Source organism: Berghia stephanieae, chromosome 3, assembly GCF_034508935.2.
Source record: "Berghia stephanieae isolate SIO BIC M18660-M18661 chromosome 3, UCSD_Bste_1.3, whole genome shotgun sequence".
Lineage (NCBI taxonomy): Eukaryota > Metazoa > Mollusca > Gastropoda > Nudibranchia > Aeolidiidae > Berghia > Berghia stephanieae.
This window is the reverse complement of record NC_088362.1, coordinates 64640397-64659223: the sequence shown is the minus strand read 5'-3', so window position 1 is coordinate 64659223 and position 18827 is coordinate 64640397. Positions and strand designations below refer to the sequence as shown.

At 36.2% G+C, this 18827-nt stretch overlaps 2 protein-coding genes across 6 annotated transcripts in view; one reads left to right on the top strand and one right to left on the bottom strand.

The window, feature by feature from the left end:
* Positions 1-628: 628 nt before the first annotated feature.
* On the bottom strand, positions 629-16665 carry LOC144968201 (AP-4 complex subunit beta-1-like). The gene is made up of 3 exons (XM_078906313.1): positions 16472-16665; positions 6317-7432; positions 629-5252 (listed from the first exon to the last, which is right to left on the bottom strand). The coding sequence occupies exons 1-3, from the start codon at positions 16565-16567 to the stop codon at positions 4788-4790; spliced, it is 1677 nt and encodes a 558-aa protein (XP_078762439.1). The 5' UTR covers positions 16568-16665; the 3' UTR covers positions 629-4787.
* The window catches only part of LOC144968202 (alpha-ketoglutarate-dependent dioxygenase alkB homolog 3-like), a 22867-nt gene continuing 16044 nt past the window's right edge, over positions 12005-18827 (top strand). The window contains exon 1 of one of the 5 annotated variants that reach the window (XM_078906314.1): positions 12005-12125. In XM_078906314.1, the coding sequence (XP_078762440.1) occupies positions 12096-12125 (30 nt within the window). In that variant the 5' untranslated portion in view covers positions 12005-12095. Of the gene's footprint in view, positions 12126-17353; positions 17489-18827 lie in introns of those variants that run through there. The other 4 variants (XM_078906315.1, XM_078906316.1, XM_078906317.1 and 1 more) reach the window with 4 other exon arrangements.

Here is an 18827-nt window from a genome sequence, read left to right as displayed (position 1 = left end):
TTTGTAGGACGTTTTCTGACCACAGTGTTTTTTTTAGGTTTGTTTGTTTGTTTTTTTTTAACTCAGAGGACGACAGAAACGTATGAGCGCAAGACACTTATCATACTGTCCATGGCATATTACAGTATCCGTACACTGTGTGTGTACAAAATGCGAGTCCAGTAAAATGTCCGCCTCTCCTCAGGACTTGACATGGCGGGTTTTTAGAGAGAAAAAAAAAATAGTCTACAAGTTCGCAAGAAAATTCCCCCAAAAGACCGACAATAAGTTCACGAAAGAGAAGGATGTAGAGGGGTTGAGTATATAATTGGTAGAGAGAGATTTACTGAAGAAATGATCACAAAAATCAAACACTAACACTTACTAACACTATTTAAAAATAAAAATCATTCCCAACAATTTAAAATTTCATGGACATTCTGCGGACAAAACCTCAAATTACTGGAACAATACGTTCCCACTGTTGTCCATATCCCACGGCTCGGAGTTCACTCCCCAGTGGTGTCCACCACCAACAGTTTCAGGTTAACTAACATGTACACATTCTTTGTGGACACCCTGTACATACATAAAGTCATGGCAAAAACACAACACACAATTGCATAAAATAAACAGAAACAATAAATCATTTTCCGTACAAAACTGCAATATTTTTTTATTGATGAAGCAATAAATCATAATTAATTCGGAGGTCCCTCTGGTGTTGTCTTTGTCCTAAAAACATTGTAAAAGCGCCAAACAGGCTGAATTTCACAAAATCACATTCCTTGTGTTGTGTAACACCAGGAGAAAGTATATCATTGTAAGTTGTTAAATGCTTAGAGCACGACGTCAGGCCGTTAATCAGCGCTATATAAATGGGATATTTAAAATAAATTTAAGAGTGATTACCTCATTTACTACTTAGTGGTGAAGTGGGAATGCATGAGGTGCAGCGGTCATGTGGTCAGTGAGTCAGACTTTGGGTGAAAATGAAAAGCAGATGGTAAAGCGCTTTGAGTCTGGTTTCGATTGGGGGTCCAACTCCTGAAGTTATATCTAGACCTACATATTTAAAAAGATGATGGCTAGGACAGCCATGACAATTTGAAAGAATGAGAAAATAACCACACACATTATCGGCTCAAATGTGAATTTACTGAGTGACCAAAAGGGTTGACCTGAAAGGCTGGCAGTGACTTTAGTAAATTTCATGTCACGAGCTATCCCGTGATAATTTTTTTTAAAAATTTAAATTAATCAATTTTATTTTCTACTACTGATATATATAAGACTAGTGGGGAATTTGTCTTGGGGTCTGCCTGCTGAGAGGGTATCCAAGGCGTCGTACTTGCTCAAACTCAAGGTACAGAGCTAGGTCGTAATGAATTGGCTCGAACCATCGAGCTCTTTCGAACACATGCTGCTTCTTACAGAGGGATTCAGAGTGCACTTCTTACTTACTTTGCTACAGTTTAAGTGTGCATTTGTGTAGATTGTTATTATTGTTTTTCATATGATGAAATTACCCTTTTTTTTTTTTTTTTGGTATTATTTACATTTTCAGGTTTACCACCAAAAGACAAGAGAGGGAAACACAACAATCATCCTCATTGTCAGTCGGATGAGCAGCATAAAAAAAATAGAGTCACCATATCTTTGTTCCGTGACAGAGAGAGAGAGAGAGAGAGAGAGAGAGAGAGAGAGAGAGAGAGAGAGAGAGAGAGAGAGAGAGAGAGAGAGAGAGAGAGAGAGAGAGAGAGAGAGAGAGAGAGAGACATCACTACAGGCATAAATCTCGTCGGCTTTACCTGCCAGTTGAATTAAACATCTCGGTTATGCACACCCTGTTTTGTGAATAACATCCTGACAGGGTTCCCACGCAACCGGGACAAAAACGGAAATTTCAAATATATTTTTCAAGGCCTTGAAAACCGGGGAAAACATAGGTAATTGGTTGAAAACCTAGAAAAAAAAACGGGAAATTGATTGTGCTAAGAAAAAATGTTTTTGGACAAAGACCGGCTATAACAGTTGGAATGCATCTGGTAATATTAATATCCCATTCTAAAGGAGCTAAACACAAAGATAAATCGAGGGCTCTTAGTTCTAACAGAATCCAGAGTTTACTTTTTCTCCATCTGCTGGTTCTAACCAAGCTGGAGGACCATCTTCATCAGCGTCTGTTGCTATATCATGCTCCAGTACTAGTACTAGTTCAAATTCATTTGTCTCATCTCCACATCAAGCTTTGTTTCCAAGACTGGTGCTCTTAATGCTTAAGTTTTGTGGGCGCTTAAGATCAATGACAGTGATTTTTCATTTCATTCACAGGAGGGCGTAGTTAAGATATTTCAGAGGATGTTCCCTGATTCTGAAATAGCTAGAAGCACGACTCTTGGTGAGACAAATCTCTCTTCATATAGGCTAGCCCCTCATTTAAAAAAAAAAATGTAAAGGAAATGTGTTGAAGGTAAACAGTACGTATTGCTGTACGATGAGTCCCTCAACAAAGAGCTACAAAAAAAGCAAAGGGATTTACATTTACGTTTCTGCCATGATGGAAAAGTTTGTACCAGATACATGACTTCTGATTTTTTTCGGACATTCATGTGCAAGTGACATTCTGCATTCCTTTGATCGACATGTTGGTGACCACCAGGACATCAAGCACATGGTCCATTTATCAATGGATGGACCTAATGTCAACTGGTCAGTGTTTAGACAACTGAGGGATAAGATTAGGGATGAATTTAACCAGTATCCACTTAGCATTGAGTCATGTGGGCTCCACACACTGCACAACAGTTTTAGGGATGCTGTACAATCAACTGACTTGGGTTTAGTTTAGGTCAAATTGTTAATGCTATGCACATTCTTTTTGATGATGTGCCTGCAAGAAGGGAAGATTACATCAAGGTGACCGGCCAGTCTTCTTTTGCTCAAATATTATGTGCACATCGATGGGTTGAAAATGCAACAGTGTGATGGATATTTTTTAAAATAACATCAACCCAAGAAAGGCCAAAGGCCCAGATGGAATTTGTGGTCGTGTATTAAAAGAATGTTCCGACCAATTAGCACCAGTTTTTAGAGAAATATTTCAAAACACATTGGATTATGGCAAAATTTGGCGCCATTTACAGACCACCACCACCAACTAAAAAAAAACAGAGAATGGAGAAATTATTATTCTAGGTGATTTTAATTTTCATGCCGAGATTTCGGACAACTTCACCAAACTTCTAGAAATATTCAATCTCAAACAAAATGTCACAGGACCAACTCACAAGGGTGGACACACCCTCGATCTCGTTACCACACAGACTATCCCAATACTTCCACTAGTGAGATCAGGACTGGAAGCCCAGACATTTCAGACCACCACCCAGTATTTTTTAAGATCAATGTCCCTGTCCACTAAAGAAAAACGAAAGACATAAATCACACCAAATTAGTAGATCAAATTCGGGAATTGGACATATATAATAACGTTATGAAAACACATGGCGTCACAGAGAAATTACATCTTCTCTACACATCACTCGATAATTGTCTGGAAAAACACGCGCCCCTCCAATCCAGAACGATCATCCTAAGACCAAATTGAAATGGTTCACTGCTGAAGTCCGAAATGCCAAACCTGACAGACATCATAAGGAACGTATTTGGAGTTAGTCTGGACTAGAAATTCACAAGCAAATGTATAAAAAAGCCAAAAATGATACCAATCAACTAATAGTCAGTACCAAGCGGCAATGATGAGATGGAAGATGTAAAGAAAAGAGCAATATTATTGACAGTCATAGGTTAGAAACAATTTCGTTTGCTGAAAGATATGTGCCAACCAAGTTCATCAGGAGATAAAACATTTCAACAGTTGTGATCTATTGAAAAATGTCCATGTCCCTCCTCCACCAAAATTTCTTCAACGAGCAAAATTTGACAGCAGACATCGTCTTCTAAATGAATTTCATATCAGATTATGTGGCGAGTTTAAAGCATATCAAATGGGTATTAAATTCTCCTTCAAAGAATGAATAACTGGATTCTTGACTAAGTACAGAATAACACCCCATGTAACCACAGGCATTGCCCCATGTGAATATATATTTAACAGGAAGTTGACTTATTACACCCAACTATTCATAAATCAGTTTTGCAAAATGAAACCAGGCAGAAAAACACTCATGATAAAAGAGCAATTGCAAGAGAACTGAGTGTTGAGGACAATGTTTATAATGTATGAAACTTTGGGAAGGGTGATCAGTGGTTGCCAGATAGAATATGTCAATCATACTCAAACCAAAAAAAGCACATCTTTGAAAACCATTGTGAGTCATTTATTGACCTATTCAGATCTGGACTTGGGCTCCATGGTGTTAAGACACAGAAGCCACCGAATGATAGGAAAACTAACCAAAGGTTAAAACACGGCTTTGTGGTCGAAAAAAATCAACAGGAAAGAATTTAAAAATCAATAGTTTATATGATAGGACCCTTATTATATGAAAGGACCCTTGCTATCCGCAGAAGACAAATCATCAAGCCATCTATAATTTGGGATTTACAGATTTTACCATTTATTATTTTGCTGTGGGGAGGCATGGATACCATAGAAATGTTCGTTTAATTGTAAAAAGCAATCGGTCCTGATAATGTTGCCCACATTGAGAGATTGATTTCCCTTCCATAGCCCATGAGTGTATACCTACCACCTTTGGCATCGTTTACTGACGGTAGCCATGTGGTGGGTATTCTGGTAAAAGTACAGCTTTCTGACCACTGTGTGCAACATGGGCAAATATTTACCCTGACTTTACAATGTTTTGAGGTGATCTGTCAGAATTTACCTTGCTACGACTGAGAAGATTCCCATAATACATCAAAGCCTTATCCCTGACAGCTTGGTCTACATCTCTGATACAAATCTCAATATGCTTGGCTAACATGGACTGAGTAAGAGCAGGTTTTAACAGAAATACTTGCACCATGGCACCCAAGAGCTGAACCTTAAAAAGATGGTCAAACGGAGAATCTATCTCTATAGACCTCTTATTTTCCATTGGCAAATTACAGCCGTGATATTGAAGCTCCAGGAAGAGGTCTTCCAGAATTTTTGCAGGATTTTCCATTTTTGATGCATGTAGTTTTATCATCTGAAGTAGTGCTATCTTAGCCTCCGATGAAGACAAACGGTGGTATTTTTCTTTCAACAAATTCAGGACTTCTTTAAGCTGGCAATCATCAGTCAGTGATATGGAAGGCAAAATCTGGATCACAAATGAAAAAAAAAAGAAGAAAAGAACAAGATACAAATAATCAACAACTTTATTACTCTCTGCTATGGTAGAGGTAGAGAGAGAGCAAGAGAGAGAGAGAGAGAGAGAGAGAGAGAGAGAGAGAGAGAGAGAGAGAGAGAGAGAGAGAGAGATACAGTGGAACCTCCCGATAACGACATGCCACGGGACCGAGTTTTGATGTCGTTATCCGGAGGTGTCGTTATTTAGAGGTTTCCAAGATGGTGGACCAAGTGGGTGTGTTAAGGCTCGCGGGATCAGTTTTTATTAACCACGCCACAACAGTACCATTTTCCCTCTGAAGTTTATCTGGGCTGGGGACCGGCATGTGAACAGCTGTATGAATACAACGGAACACATGGCCGCATTAAAAATGTTTGGGTTTTTTGGGGTTTTTTTTTCTCATTTTGTTTGTTCGTTTTTTGTTGGTTCTTTTTTAACTTTTATTTTTGTCTCTCTCTATCCATTAAAAATGTAAAAAAAGGTTCATCATCCTTGTTATTTTGTCATTGGTCGGTAAACTCACTCTCTCATTGGTTGGCGAAACTTGCATTCTCATTGGACCTAAAGGTGGTAAAAGCTGCATTCTCATTGGTTTCAAAAGCTGCGTTCTCATTGGTTCAAGCAGGAATGGTTTTTATAAACTTTGAGTACTCATACTCGGTATTTTTATTATCAGATATCTACGAAAACTGCCGAAAATCGCCAAAATGACGTCGTTATTCTGAGGTTTTATCAAAAAGTGCGTCGTTATTTGTAGATTTTTAAAAACTGATCTTAATTTTTTAAAAATCGGGACCAGGGTCAATGTCGTTATCAGGAGGTTGTCACTATTCGGAGGTGTCGTAATCGGGAGGTTCCACTGTAGATAGAAAAGCTGTATTTAAATTAAATCAACTTTCAGCAACAGTTTGTACAAGTACCTCCCTGTCCACTATGGGAGGTCAGGGACTCCACCCAGTTTCTGGTGTAAATGAGCAAGGGATACTGGAAATATGCAACAGTTTTCAAAACATTTTAATAAAGGAAAAACGTACCTGTACTCCTTCATTGATAATTTCTGATCTCTCTGTGGCTATCAGGTTCTTTAAAAATTCAACACATGGTTTCACAACGTCCAGCTTTTCTGTCAATATCTCATGTACCATCCTCATGAGATGTTTGATGCTCGTCAAACTCATAGTTCTCACACAGGATAAATACTCTGAAAATATGTTGTCTGCATTCTCGGGTGTTATCATTTTGGTTAGGATGCTTATCTTGTTTTGAGTTAAATAAAGACAGTCATCATCACGGCATACAAATTTGTTGTAATCGCCACAACAACTTTCAATATCAAAATCTATAGTGTTTAAATAATGAATAGCAGCTGAAATAATCTCTTCACTACGTTCACGACCAAAGTTGGATTTTAGAGAGGACCAAGTGGTTGAGGTCAATAGTTGTTTGACTTTTGGGGCATCTTTGGTAAAATTATAGAACAACTGATAAACACAGAACACCATTGCAAGACTCTGAGCCTTTGTTAAATTATCATCAAGTTCATTTAGATTATCAAACATTTGATCTTTAGTTTTTGGAGAAAATTTCATTAAAAACTGAATCACAACTCTTTGCACAGTTGTCGGATAAGTGTGAATGTTATCAATTAAAAACTGGCCAAGCTTGTTTGACATTACGATTCCTTTTTCCTTGGCGCAGACCTCTTCCAGGGCACAGAGGCAAGCTGCTACAGTAGCAGAATCATCATCCCTGAGGTGCTGGTAGAGTAGATCCCAGATCTCCCCATCTACGACTGCGTTCGGTGACAAGTCATTTAAGTTGAGAGATGTGAGGGCAGCCGACCGTCTTACGTATCCATTCCTATCTGATAAACCTTTGATAATAGACATGTGTAAAACTTCAGAGACAGCATTTGTTTTGAGGGCTCCAAGAACCCGGAAACTGACACCTCGCACCACAGGATTTACATCGTTACAGTCTTGGACTAGAGTATTAATACCTAACATTGTTATATCTTGGTTATCGTGGGCATGTATTGAAATTATTTCACCAGCAACCCGCTTGACAAATGCATCAGGGTGTGCTATTAACTTCACAATAACTGGAAGAGATGGTTTTATGTTGAATCCATTTGTTGCCAGGGTGAGAATCTGAAAAATAAAAATAAAGAAAATTTGTGACGTCACAAACTCACAGGAAGAATTAACCAACCATAATGGAAAAAACAACACACAACAGTGAATGGAACTCACAGGGACACCCAACAGGTTACCCAACATGAAAACAATTCACAACATCTCAATAGCTGGAATACATTGAAACACAACAATAGGCGGATTCTACAGAACATAACGAAATAGCAAAAATATATATATATATAAACTGTTATTTCTCATGTCATATCTACTATTCTTTTTCCAATGTGATACTTTTTTCTTTTTGTATCGTTATAATAATCTACATAAGCAAGAAAATGTGTTTTGCTATTCTTTGTACTTTCACAGACAATTTATGTCAGTTTGAAATCACTTAATCCTGGTTACGGCATTTCATGTCTTGGTATTGAATTACCTAAAAAAGAATGTGAAAGGCTATTTTGTGTTCCAAATTATCAGGATCCTATCTGTAGAAAATATTTTAAGTGCGTAATTTTTTTTAAAAAGTAGCAATTTTCATTGCATTGGAGGAAAAAAATAGGTAAAAAACAAAATTTTTTTGAAACTCATTCCTCGATGAAAACTTCAAAGGCAAAGTCCACCTAAATTCAAAATAAATAGCTGCAAATCCAAAATATCTTCATATTTCGTTGAAAACAAAGTTTAGCACACAAACAGGGTAAAGTCCTTTTTTTTTTTTACAATCAAAAATATTAATCAGTTTTTATCACGAGACCAACTCTTGGCCTGAATACAAATGATTTCGAACATGGATAAAACAGGATTTTGAAATAATTGGGCCACAAAATAATCAGGTAAGTCATTTATTATAGGTATAAAGTTGTAATATTTCACGTAAAAACGTCTTTTTTCTGATCCGATTTGTTTTTAAAACGTATTTGAAATAAACTCACGCAGGTCTCGATGATTTTAAACACTGTATTTCGAACCATGAAAAGCAGCCAATAACTCCGTTTTAAGGATATTTTAATGAGAAAACTTTTGTTAATTTTGTGTTGAAATGGCCAAACAATTATAAAAGAAATTGAATATTTAATCCATCACAATAAGTTCTGATCTTCGTGTAATACAAAATAGGGATTTTCATTCAAGAAACAGTTCGAAATCCACAAATAGGGACATGCGTCGTGATTACATAAATTGGGTAAGCAGCAAGTAGCGATGTGTGTTACTCATGGCACGTTGATTCAAAGTATGTCAGATCCGCTTTACATGTGAGTGTTTGGTGTTTTTATTGTTAGTATACAAATTACTTTACATTTTTTCAGGAGATGGACGTGTCAATAAATTTGAGAGGATTTATATTTTCGTTTATCTCCGATATATATATTGCGGTGTGGGGATTATAATGATAAACTGGATTTTTTTTGGAACTTTTGACCAGAGAATTTTAAAACAAGATTTGGGGGTGGGCAGTGGTAGTTGACATACACTCGAGCACGGAAATCTCGAAATCACGGAAATCTCAAACTCGGTACAATTCCCAGTTTTAATCCCTATATTTCGTTAGTATTGGCAACACGAAAATCTCGAACACTTTCCGGGGCCAACACGGAAATCTCGAACAAACAGGCATTCTCTTGCGGTTTGTTGAATTTGTTTTTAACGAATTGTTTGTGTTGAACGGAAATGGAAGATGCCATCGCTCTCCCCGTAGTGTTAAATGTCAGTTAATGTATTACACATGCGTGTGTGTGGCATATAAAAGATGGCAGAGAAAAGGAAATTGAATTATCTCTATGTCTCTAACGGAGAGTTATCATCATAATATGACTTTTATCAAGACCACCTCCATTTACCTCCCTCACATCCTCTGTAAAATACTCAACACGGAAAACTCGAACAAAAAGACTCAGTCCCGACTTGTTCGAGATTTCTGTGCTCGATTGTAATTCTTATACTCATCTATAGCAGCTCACGGATGATGATAATATGATTCTACCTTAACATTGATGAGCATGATACATGCAGAGAACTTCAATTTTTACGTCGCTCTTTGATTTAGCTTACCATGCCATTATTTCAATAACTCCTTATGCATTTAATTTTCTTCCATAAGCAACCCACTGAATATTTTATCTTTATTTGAACTAGTAACTAATCTATAATTGATGAATGTGTTCACCTGCTTACTACTATATTATTACACTTAAAGTCCAGAGAATACAGCACAGTAGAATATAATTTAATTTTTTTTTTTTCCATTTTCATGTTGTCAAATCACAACCCAGAGGACTATCAAAAGGTGGATTCTACGCCATCTGCTACATCAAAAGCCCCTCTGGATCTTTTCTCCAGGGCCCAGACGGTGGCAGATCATATCTGGAATTATTATTATTAGTATTAGGGGCTATAATGTCATGGCGCGTTCACTTTTGCACTTCGCGCGGCACTATCAAAGAGAGAACAGCAGAAATAAACCTAAATGTGATGTCGCTTGACGGTTTGGTCCAGAAGGTACATTTTGGACTATTTGACCTTTTGGTATTTCTGAATAGATGATTCTTTTCTCTTTAATTTGTTGCCTGTTTCATTGATGTACCATACTTTTCGGGTGAGTTATACAAGATTGAAATTGGGAGATTCCTTCAAATCTCAGAACCAAAATTCAGAGAAATTTGCACTCAAAGCTTTTACACACATCACCATAGCAACGCATGTTATATTTAAATGAATAAAGCCGTGTCCTATTTCAATCTCAATTCTATTACAGAGATACAGAATATCAAAGAAAGACAGTTGCATCATCTGTGAACAAATACATAACAGTGAAACGTAACAATAACCGAAATCGTAAGGCTTTTATAATTCTCTATGCCCTCCCCAAGTCTTTGAATAGTGCTTTCTTGACAAGTAGAGGGCAAAGACTGATATTAAAATTGAAATATGATGACCTGGCCACTAAGTCGTGTGGTGAGCTTATATTCCGACCATCTCTGCTTGAAGTATGTCCATTCTTCGCTTGTTCCTGACACAGAGATGATCGGCCGCTTGACTTTTTCATTTTCAGCTTTGATCCCTGTGGCCGTGGGCGCTGTTGCAGGGGATGTAGTCGGATGAGCAGTCCTCTCGTGGATGTCGAGGAGTTTGAGCAGGATGTCTGAAGGGATGTTTGATGTCCATGATTCTTGACAGCCTGGGGCAGGACATCTTATTGCAGTGACCTCCACGAGACCTCTAGCATCCGTCAAAGCTATTGTACTTTATTATTTTTAGTTTCTTCGATATAAATGAATAAGGCCTTGTCCTTTTTCAATCTCAATTTTATTTCAGAGATACAGAATATCAAAGAAAGACAGTTGCATCATCTGTGAACAAATACATAACAGTGAAACGTAACAATAACCGATATCGTAAGGCTTTTATAATTCTCTAATGAAGGTTGGCATGCTTTGTGTATAGCATGTGACTAACATCTGTGTCAATTTATTTTTAATTCGCTCCATCAGTTTTTACACAGCACTCGTTTTTTAATGACGATATTTTTTGTGAATTGACTCTCGAGTAAAAAAAATAAACCCAACAAACAGCACACATACTTTAATCCATTTCAACAGTGCAAGGTTTATTTAAAGTTAGATGTGATATCGGCACTATTTCACATCATTTTCAATTTTGGAAAGTCTCCACAAATTAACTGATGAAAGTAGCCGAGGCTCTATAGTCGATTGACTGAAAAGTGTCAAACTTGAAACAAAGGAATGAAACTCGTGTCAGCTCAACGATAATTTATCTTACTCAATTGATGTGTTCGAATTTGATGGAGCTATTGGCGGGGAGGGTGGTCGTGGATGGGAGTTGGGGGTTGGGGTGGTAACAGTTCTTCGCACTCAGAGAAAAAGGGATCCTCACCCACTCGTTTTGTTTTTTTTCCTTTCATTTTCATCATCCTCCTCCATGCCCCCCTCCTCCCTCTTTATCTCTCTCTCTAGTTCCTGTTCCAGCATTCTCTTTTTCACTTCATAATCACTCTCTTCACTTTGTCTCGCCCTATGCACTATCGCTATCTCTATTGCTTGGATCGGTCTATCCATTAACTCTTTCTTTTAGTCTCCCCCCCCCCCCCCCTCTCATGCCTTCTCTTTCACTGCTCGTCCTTTATCTATCTGCCTCCTCCCTGTTCCACCAATCTCTTTTTAATTCCATAGTCAATCTTTTCATTTTATCTCGTCCTGTCTACCCACTAGCCTAGCTCTTTATTTTATTCATTCCCACATTCCATTCTCCCATCTCGAGTCAACACTACTAGCACAGTCATACCCACACCCACAGCACCACAATAACCTCGCCTCTGACCAGCTCAATACAATTATCGGCCGAAACTGATAATTTAAATTATTCATTTGTCAAATATCTCATAAAATTGAGTTTATAATGAAGCAAGATATTTAAATTTCTTGCAACATCAACGTTCAGCGTTAGAGGCCATTTTGCATAACTTATGACCATGTGATCCTGAGGACCAATGAGAGAGGATTCAAAGGGTTTTCCGTTGGTAACTATGCATGGCCTCCTTCTGTTTACATAACTGGAATTTGACTACTTTCTTTTTGAGAATATAATTTGACCACGAGATGGGGTCAAGGGGCTATAAATAGTATTGGAAAAAGTTATAGGTTACCAGATTGACGTCAATATGATCTCTCTTTCAATGGGTGAAAACAAGGTATACTCTCTTTAAAAATGAGTTTTATATACTTCAAGAACGTTTTTGATGAAAAAAAGTATGATCTTATGATAGAAAAATAACTTAAAAAGTCAAAAATGGAAATAAAGCATTTTGACTTTGTTAGTCACTTTTCAGATAATATAAAGGTCATTTTCTCAGTTCAGCCAGATGTACCTTCCGGACCAAACCATCGCACGACATCACAAATAACGAAGCCAAAGTCTCAAGACAGGAACAGAGGTTGAAAGTAAAGACAGGATAGCACAAACTCAAGATGGAAGTCTAACAGAAAGTTGGGAATGACAGAGCGCCCAACACTGGCATAGGAACCCCCCCCCCCCCCCCAAACAAAATAAAAGGCATACACTACACATTCATCATTCACACTTAACTTACACAGACACTCTCGCAAATAATCAAAGAACCCCAAAAAATCTTGCGAACGTAAACCGTTCGGAGCAAAAGAGATCAAGTTTATTTTCCTGAGCATTCAGAGAAATAGTCACTTCGTTAACTTAATTAAGCGTAGTGTTTTTAATGCCCTCCGTTGACAGTGTATCTTAACAGATCGTTTTTATGCACCTCCGTTATGCATACGCATTCCACCCATCAGCGACACCGTTTCTGTATTTGGACATGGCAAAAGTTATACTGTGACATATGCAGGTACGTCATTGTTAAAAAATAATTTTAAAAAATAATAACAATAAATAATCTTAAAAATCGAAATTTAAAACCAGAAAATAGAAGTTGCATTGAATGTAAAATAATGTTATAGAAAGACCTTATTAAATGTAGTGGCCAGTCAGGTGGCTCCGTAGCGCAGTGGACAAGCTGTCAGACTCTAACTCTAACCTTGAAAGTACTGGGTTTGATTCTCATTGTGGAAATTTTTTATTTTTTTAAATTTTACTTTATTGAGAAAAACATTATTTTTGTTGTTATAGTTACTGGACATTTTTTCTTCTTCTTTCTTTGTTGTTTTTCAAAAACTTTTTATCATGCTTTAAAAAAAACCTTCGATTTTAATTTTCTAAAATTATTTATTTATCAGTTCAGATCAGTTCAGTATTGGTTTGCCCTGTTTCTTTTTACCTTTGATTTTTAAAATTATTGTTATTATTTTTAGATTTATTATCATTGTATAAACGTACATCGGTAATCACTAAGCAGTGGGCTAAACTACAATCTAAAACTATTTTAAACCTCACAGACATATAGGGGTCTATTCACAGAAAATAAGAAGCCTCTTTTTTTCTGTGGGTCTATTTCTACACCGCACGTTTACACTAATACCAGCACCTTTGAGACAGAGAAGAGGTAACAACAACCAATACAGCCTCATAACACAGAGAACACAATACCGTGGTTTGTCCTCCTTGCCGGACACGGTCAGGGACTGGAACCAGCTTGACGCTAAAGTGACCGAAGCCACTACAATTGATGCTTTTGTGGCAAGTTGCTATGCAGATACTTAGACCCTACACAAACCATCACTGACCAACACTGACGACCCCTGAATGTCCCTGGAAATTGATTTTAGACTAACGATTATATACAAGGAATACAGAGAGATTAGAAAGCAGTTTCATATTTGCTATAATTATAATAATCAACCAACTGATTGTGGGCAATCAAAGGAAGAAGAAGAAGAAGTATTAATTATCGTAGTGTTTTTATGCACCTCCGGTGACGGTGTATCTTAACGGATCGTTTTTATACACCTCCGACACGCATGCGCATTCCACCCAATTTCATTAGCGATATTGTGTTTCTGTATTTGGACATGGCGAAAGTTATATTGTGACATCTGTAGGACGTTTTTGTTAATAAATTTATATAAAAATAATAATAATTTAAAAAATCGAAATATAAAACCAGAAAATAGAAGTTGCATTGAAGGTAAAATAATGTTTTAGAAAGACCTTATTAAATGTGATGAACAGTCAGGTGGCTCCGTAGCGCAGTAGACAAGCTGTCAGACTCCAACCTTGAATGTACCGGGTTCGATTCCCATTGTTGACATTTTTCTTTTGATTTACTTTGTTTTTGTTTGTTTTTTTTCTTTTTTCAAAAACTTTTTATCATGTTTTAAAAAAACTTCGATTTTAATTTTCTAAAATGATTTATTTATTTGAGATCAGTATTTGTGTGCCATGTTTCTTTTTACTTTTGATTTTCTAAATTATTGTTATTATCCTTTGTTGTTTGTTTGTTGCTTTAGGTCTCTTCCAACACAATTGAGGTTATATGAGAGACCGCTGAAACAAAAAAACAAGCAATCTAACAAAAATAGTGCAAATGTAAATCAAAATCATAACCTAAAGATATCATAAGCTAAATTATAAATAACCAAGAACAAACAGGCAGAAGATTTACAGAAAAAAAAAATCTCCTGTCAAAAATACAATCACAAACCAAAGAAGCAGGATAGGCTAGTAAAGAGAAGAAGAAACGACATCACTATCACTATCGGATCGTACACCCATGCGAACATCATAGTAGGGAGTTTAATAGAAATTCTAAATGTACCTCACACACTTGAAACCAATGTCATATGAAAGAGCTGGCAACACAGATTACAAAACAGTTTGAATTTTGTTTGTATCTTGATTAGAAATGTAGTTACGGCAGTTCAAAGACTGAAATTTCAGACCGATTTTTACCCCAAAATTACCATTGCAAAGTTGTGACCGAAATCGCGTGATGTTAATAAAAAATGGTTAAAACAGTCAATATGGAGTTCTTATCATATATTGTATACCAAAATGTTCGTCTTATCGGGGACAATGCATTCACATTAATAAAGAGGAAGATAAACATTTCAAATTAACACATTATTACATAATATGACGCAAATGTTACATAATCAAAAACTCAGCTAGACGTAAGAAACAATTTGCTCTATCACTTTTGGATTTATCCCCAATATCTCCCTGAAACACTTGCAAATAATCCCCTCTTCTAATTAATACATAGAGAATAAAATAGGGTTTGAGAGTATTTAAATGAAAAGATATAAACATGTTATGTAATGACATAATGAGTTTATATTTACCTATGGCAATTTAATTGCATATAAATAAAATGGTAGATTGAAAAAGTTCAAATAAATTGAAACAGATTCCCTATTATACCTAATTAGAAGGAAAGTTCTGGCTTTTAATACTTTAAAAAATTCTGCTGAACCACTTTGGGTTTATTGCTATTACATCATTTGAACTGACAATTAATATAATTTTATCCCCCACCCCCTCCCCCCTTCTCTCTCAATGTATGGGGGTGTCAAAACTAATAGAACTTCTTACCATAATAATTATTAAGGCTAAGGCCTTTAGAATATGGATACAAATGATAAACATGCTGAACATATGGGAAAGAAACTTGATGACTTGATGGCAAAGTAAAATAAAATTAAATTAAAGCAATTGGTATTTTTAAAATATCGATATTATTAATATCGGATTTCACAAAGAGAAGAAATATACGAACTTTTAAAACAAAAACTATAAAATGCCTATAAATAAAGTTGGAAAGTATGTATTCAAAATAAAAACATAGCAAATAATAGTACTGAAAATATTATGGACTAAATTTAACATAATACATAACTAAATTTAAAATATCGATATGAATATCGATATCGTCCGGCAGCCATGATGAGAAGATAATGTAAACAAGGCATTTCGGCGCAGAGTTAAAAGGTGTCTGCGCATCGATATAGAGCCCTGAAATTTGGCATGAATAAAGTTTAGATGTTATTCTAAAAACAAGCGTTTAAATTTTAAAAACACACGCGGTAAATAAAAAAATAAATGCATTTGAAAATTGCCAAATTTTAACTTCATATAACTTCTGGAATTATTAATGGATTTTTCCTTAATTGGCACCATTTAAAAGGAAATTGAAAGACGAAAATAATGATATCAAAATATATGCGATATTCCTCTTTACAACGAAGTTATGCATCTTTAATTGAACCCCCCAAAACGCGAACGGCAATTTTCGGTCACAACTTTCCTATGGGCTATGGGCGAGTTGGGTCAAAATTTGACTGCCACTGCTGCTGCTTACTAAACTGCCTACTATGAATCATAGGTATATGATTCAAGGGTGATGCTCCCATCCAACCACCCGCTATTATTCTTTAATTTATTATCATTGTACATCGGTAATCACTAAGCAGCGTGCTAAACTACAATCTAAAACTATTTAAACCTCATGGACGTATGCAGCAACATTTTCATTAATTTACCATCACCGCCAACGGAGGTGCATAAAAACGGTGCGTTTTGTACACCTCCAACGGAGGGGGTAAACTGAGAAAATAAGGTTTCAATTACCTCGTAGATTAGATTTCTTATCGATACTAAATCCCTCTGATAATCACATCTTGATAGTGTTCGAAGGATTGATGATAATGCTTGATTATCATCCATTTTTTTTTTGTTTTCGATGAGTGAGCTGTTTCGATTTGCGGCTTTGGATGAACAAGAGATTTGTTATTGTTATCGATTGTACTTGTTGATGGGTCAATGATGTCGAAGGTAGCCAAATTTGACTTTTAAAAAGCCAAACACTAATAAGACTCGTACTACTTTGAAAAACTCATCTGTTCTTTAAACAATAGACTCCATAGACTAGAAAATTATTATTATTATTATTATTATTATTAATTATATTATTATTATTATTATTTATTATATATTATTATTATTATTATTATTTATTTATCATTATTATTATTACATAAAAACAATAGAACAATAATAATAACAACAAAGTAACAACAACAACAATAATAATAATAATAATAATAATAATAATAATAATAATAATAATAATAATAATAATAATAATAATAATAATAATAATAATAATAATAATAATAATAATAATAATAAAGCATAGTTTTGGGACTTCAGTATTTTAAACGCCAAATTGGCAATCTGTTGAACTCTTTGATATTCTAGGTTTAATAAAAGCTTGTTCTTTTTTATTTCACACGAAGAATTATGCTGCCACTTCAGCTACTTTTATTCTAAATAATATTGAGCGATCCCTTTAAATTTCGAAATTATTTTTGACATGTTAATTAAATATATCATGGAATTTAATGTCCATTTTGAAAATATTTCATTGACCTTTTTCTGATAGTAAATATTTAAGTGTCGGATTATTGTTGATTGCTTTATACTTTTTAATTTCCATTTGGCAGTTTGACACTGGAAACGAAACGTAAACATTCATTGTAATTCTATAAGTTTTCTCATGGAAATGAAGTCACCAACCCAAACACGTATAGATTGTCATTACACATTAGACCAACCTATAGAAAAAAGGGAGTAGCATCATTAGTGGTAGGGATTACTTATAAATTGCGTGATCAAACCTGTTGTGTTCTCTTGGGGAGGCTGTAGGGAATGATACGGATATAATGCCTTTTAATTTTAAATTTAAATGTTGTGTGTTTGTGTTTTCTAATTCGATCGAGGTTGTTGTGAGTTGTTATCAGTTGTCAGTTGTTATGATGTTCCGTTTTTATGAAGGTTTTATGAATTGTGACGTCGTCATGTTTTTTGTCAGTATATTTTAGCGACAGTCACCGTTTACTCGCTCTCTCTTATTGGAATCATATTGTCTATACGAAGTGGCAATTCGGACCCGAGTCTGAATTGCTTCACGTGGCAATTCGGACCTGAGTCTGAATTGCTTCACGTGGCAATTCGGACTCCTGCCACAATGCGCCTGTGCAATCACAGGAAGTGTCGGAAGTGGAAGCGGGGTCGAAAGTGAAGCGTGGTAGGGTAGGGGGAAGCTGCTCGTTGTCAGTTGTCAGTCGGTAGGAGGGCGAGTGAGCGAGCAAGTCACGTTTTAGAACGGAAAAGGCTATTCGGACCCGGGTCTGAATTGCTTCCTGTGGCAATTCGGACCCGAGTCTGAATTGCTTCCCGTGGCAATTCGGACCCGAGTCTGAATTGCTTCCCGTGGCAATTCGGACTCGAGTCTAAACTGAATAGAACTCCGTGGCTAACCAGGGTCGAGTCTGAATAACTCCATGGCTCTTCGATTCGGAATACTGCAATGCAATGCGCCCGAATGATGAACTTATCATAGTATCATAAGTGAAACTCTCAGTTACTGTTCCGTTTGCAGCTATAGAAACCGTATTGGTCTTCCTAAACACACACACACTCATAAGTGACTCTAATTCATTAAAAACAGAATAATCACACACACACACACTCCCCCCCCCCCAACAATCATTTCCACAACCCAAGAGCCAGCGGCTTTTTCTCTTTGATCTCGTATCACCATGTTCTCCCCTGTGTCCAGCGCCTCGGTCGTTTGTGGGTTACCCCCCCCCCCCCAACCCATTACCAGTTGATCATTTTCTCTCCGTATTCAACCGGTAGCTTATTTTATTAATAGGTACCTAGTCCAGTATTATCTAATAATATTAGTATTAGACAGTACTCTGCCCCTACCCCATTGCATGGCTTGCTGCCAAGAATCGCCTCTATTTTTATATTTAAAAATAAAACAGCATATTTTTTTAATTAAAAAAGAATTAAGACATTGCCTTTTGTCAAAGCCGACCTATACTGCCTTTTAAATAAAACGCTCAATGCCCAAAGTCATATTGCACTTTTTCACAGCCGCAAATGGCTAATTATATAATGTAGAGATATGTCATTC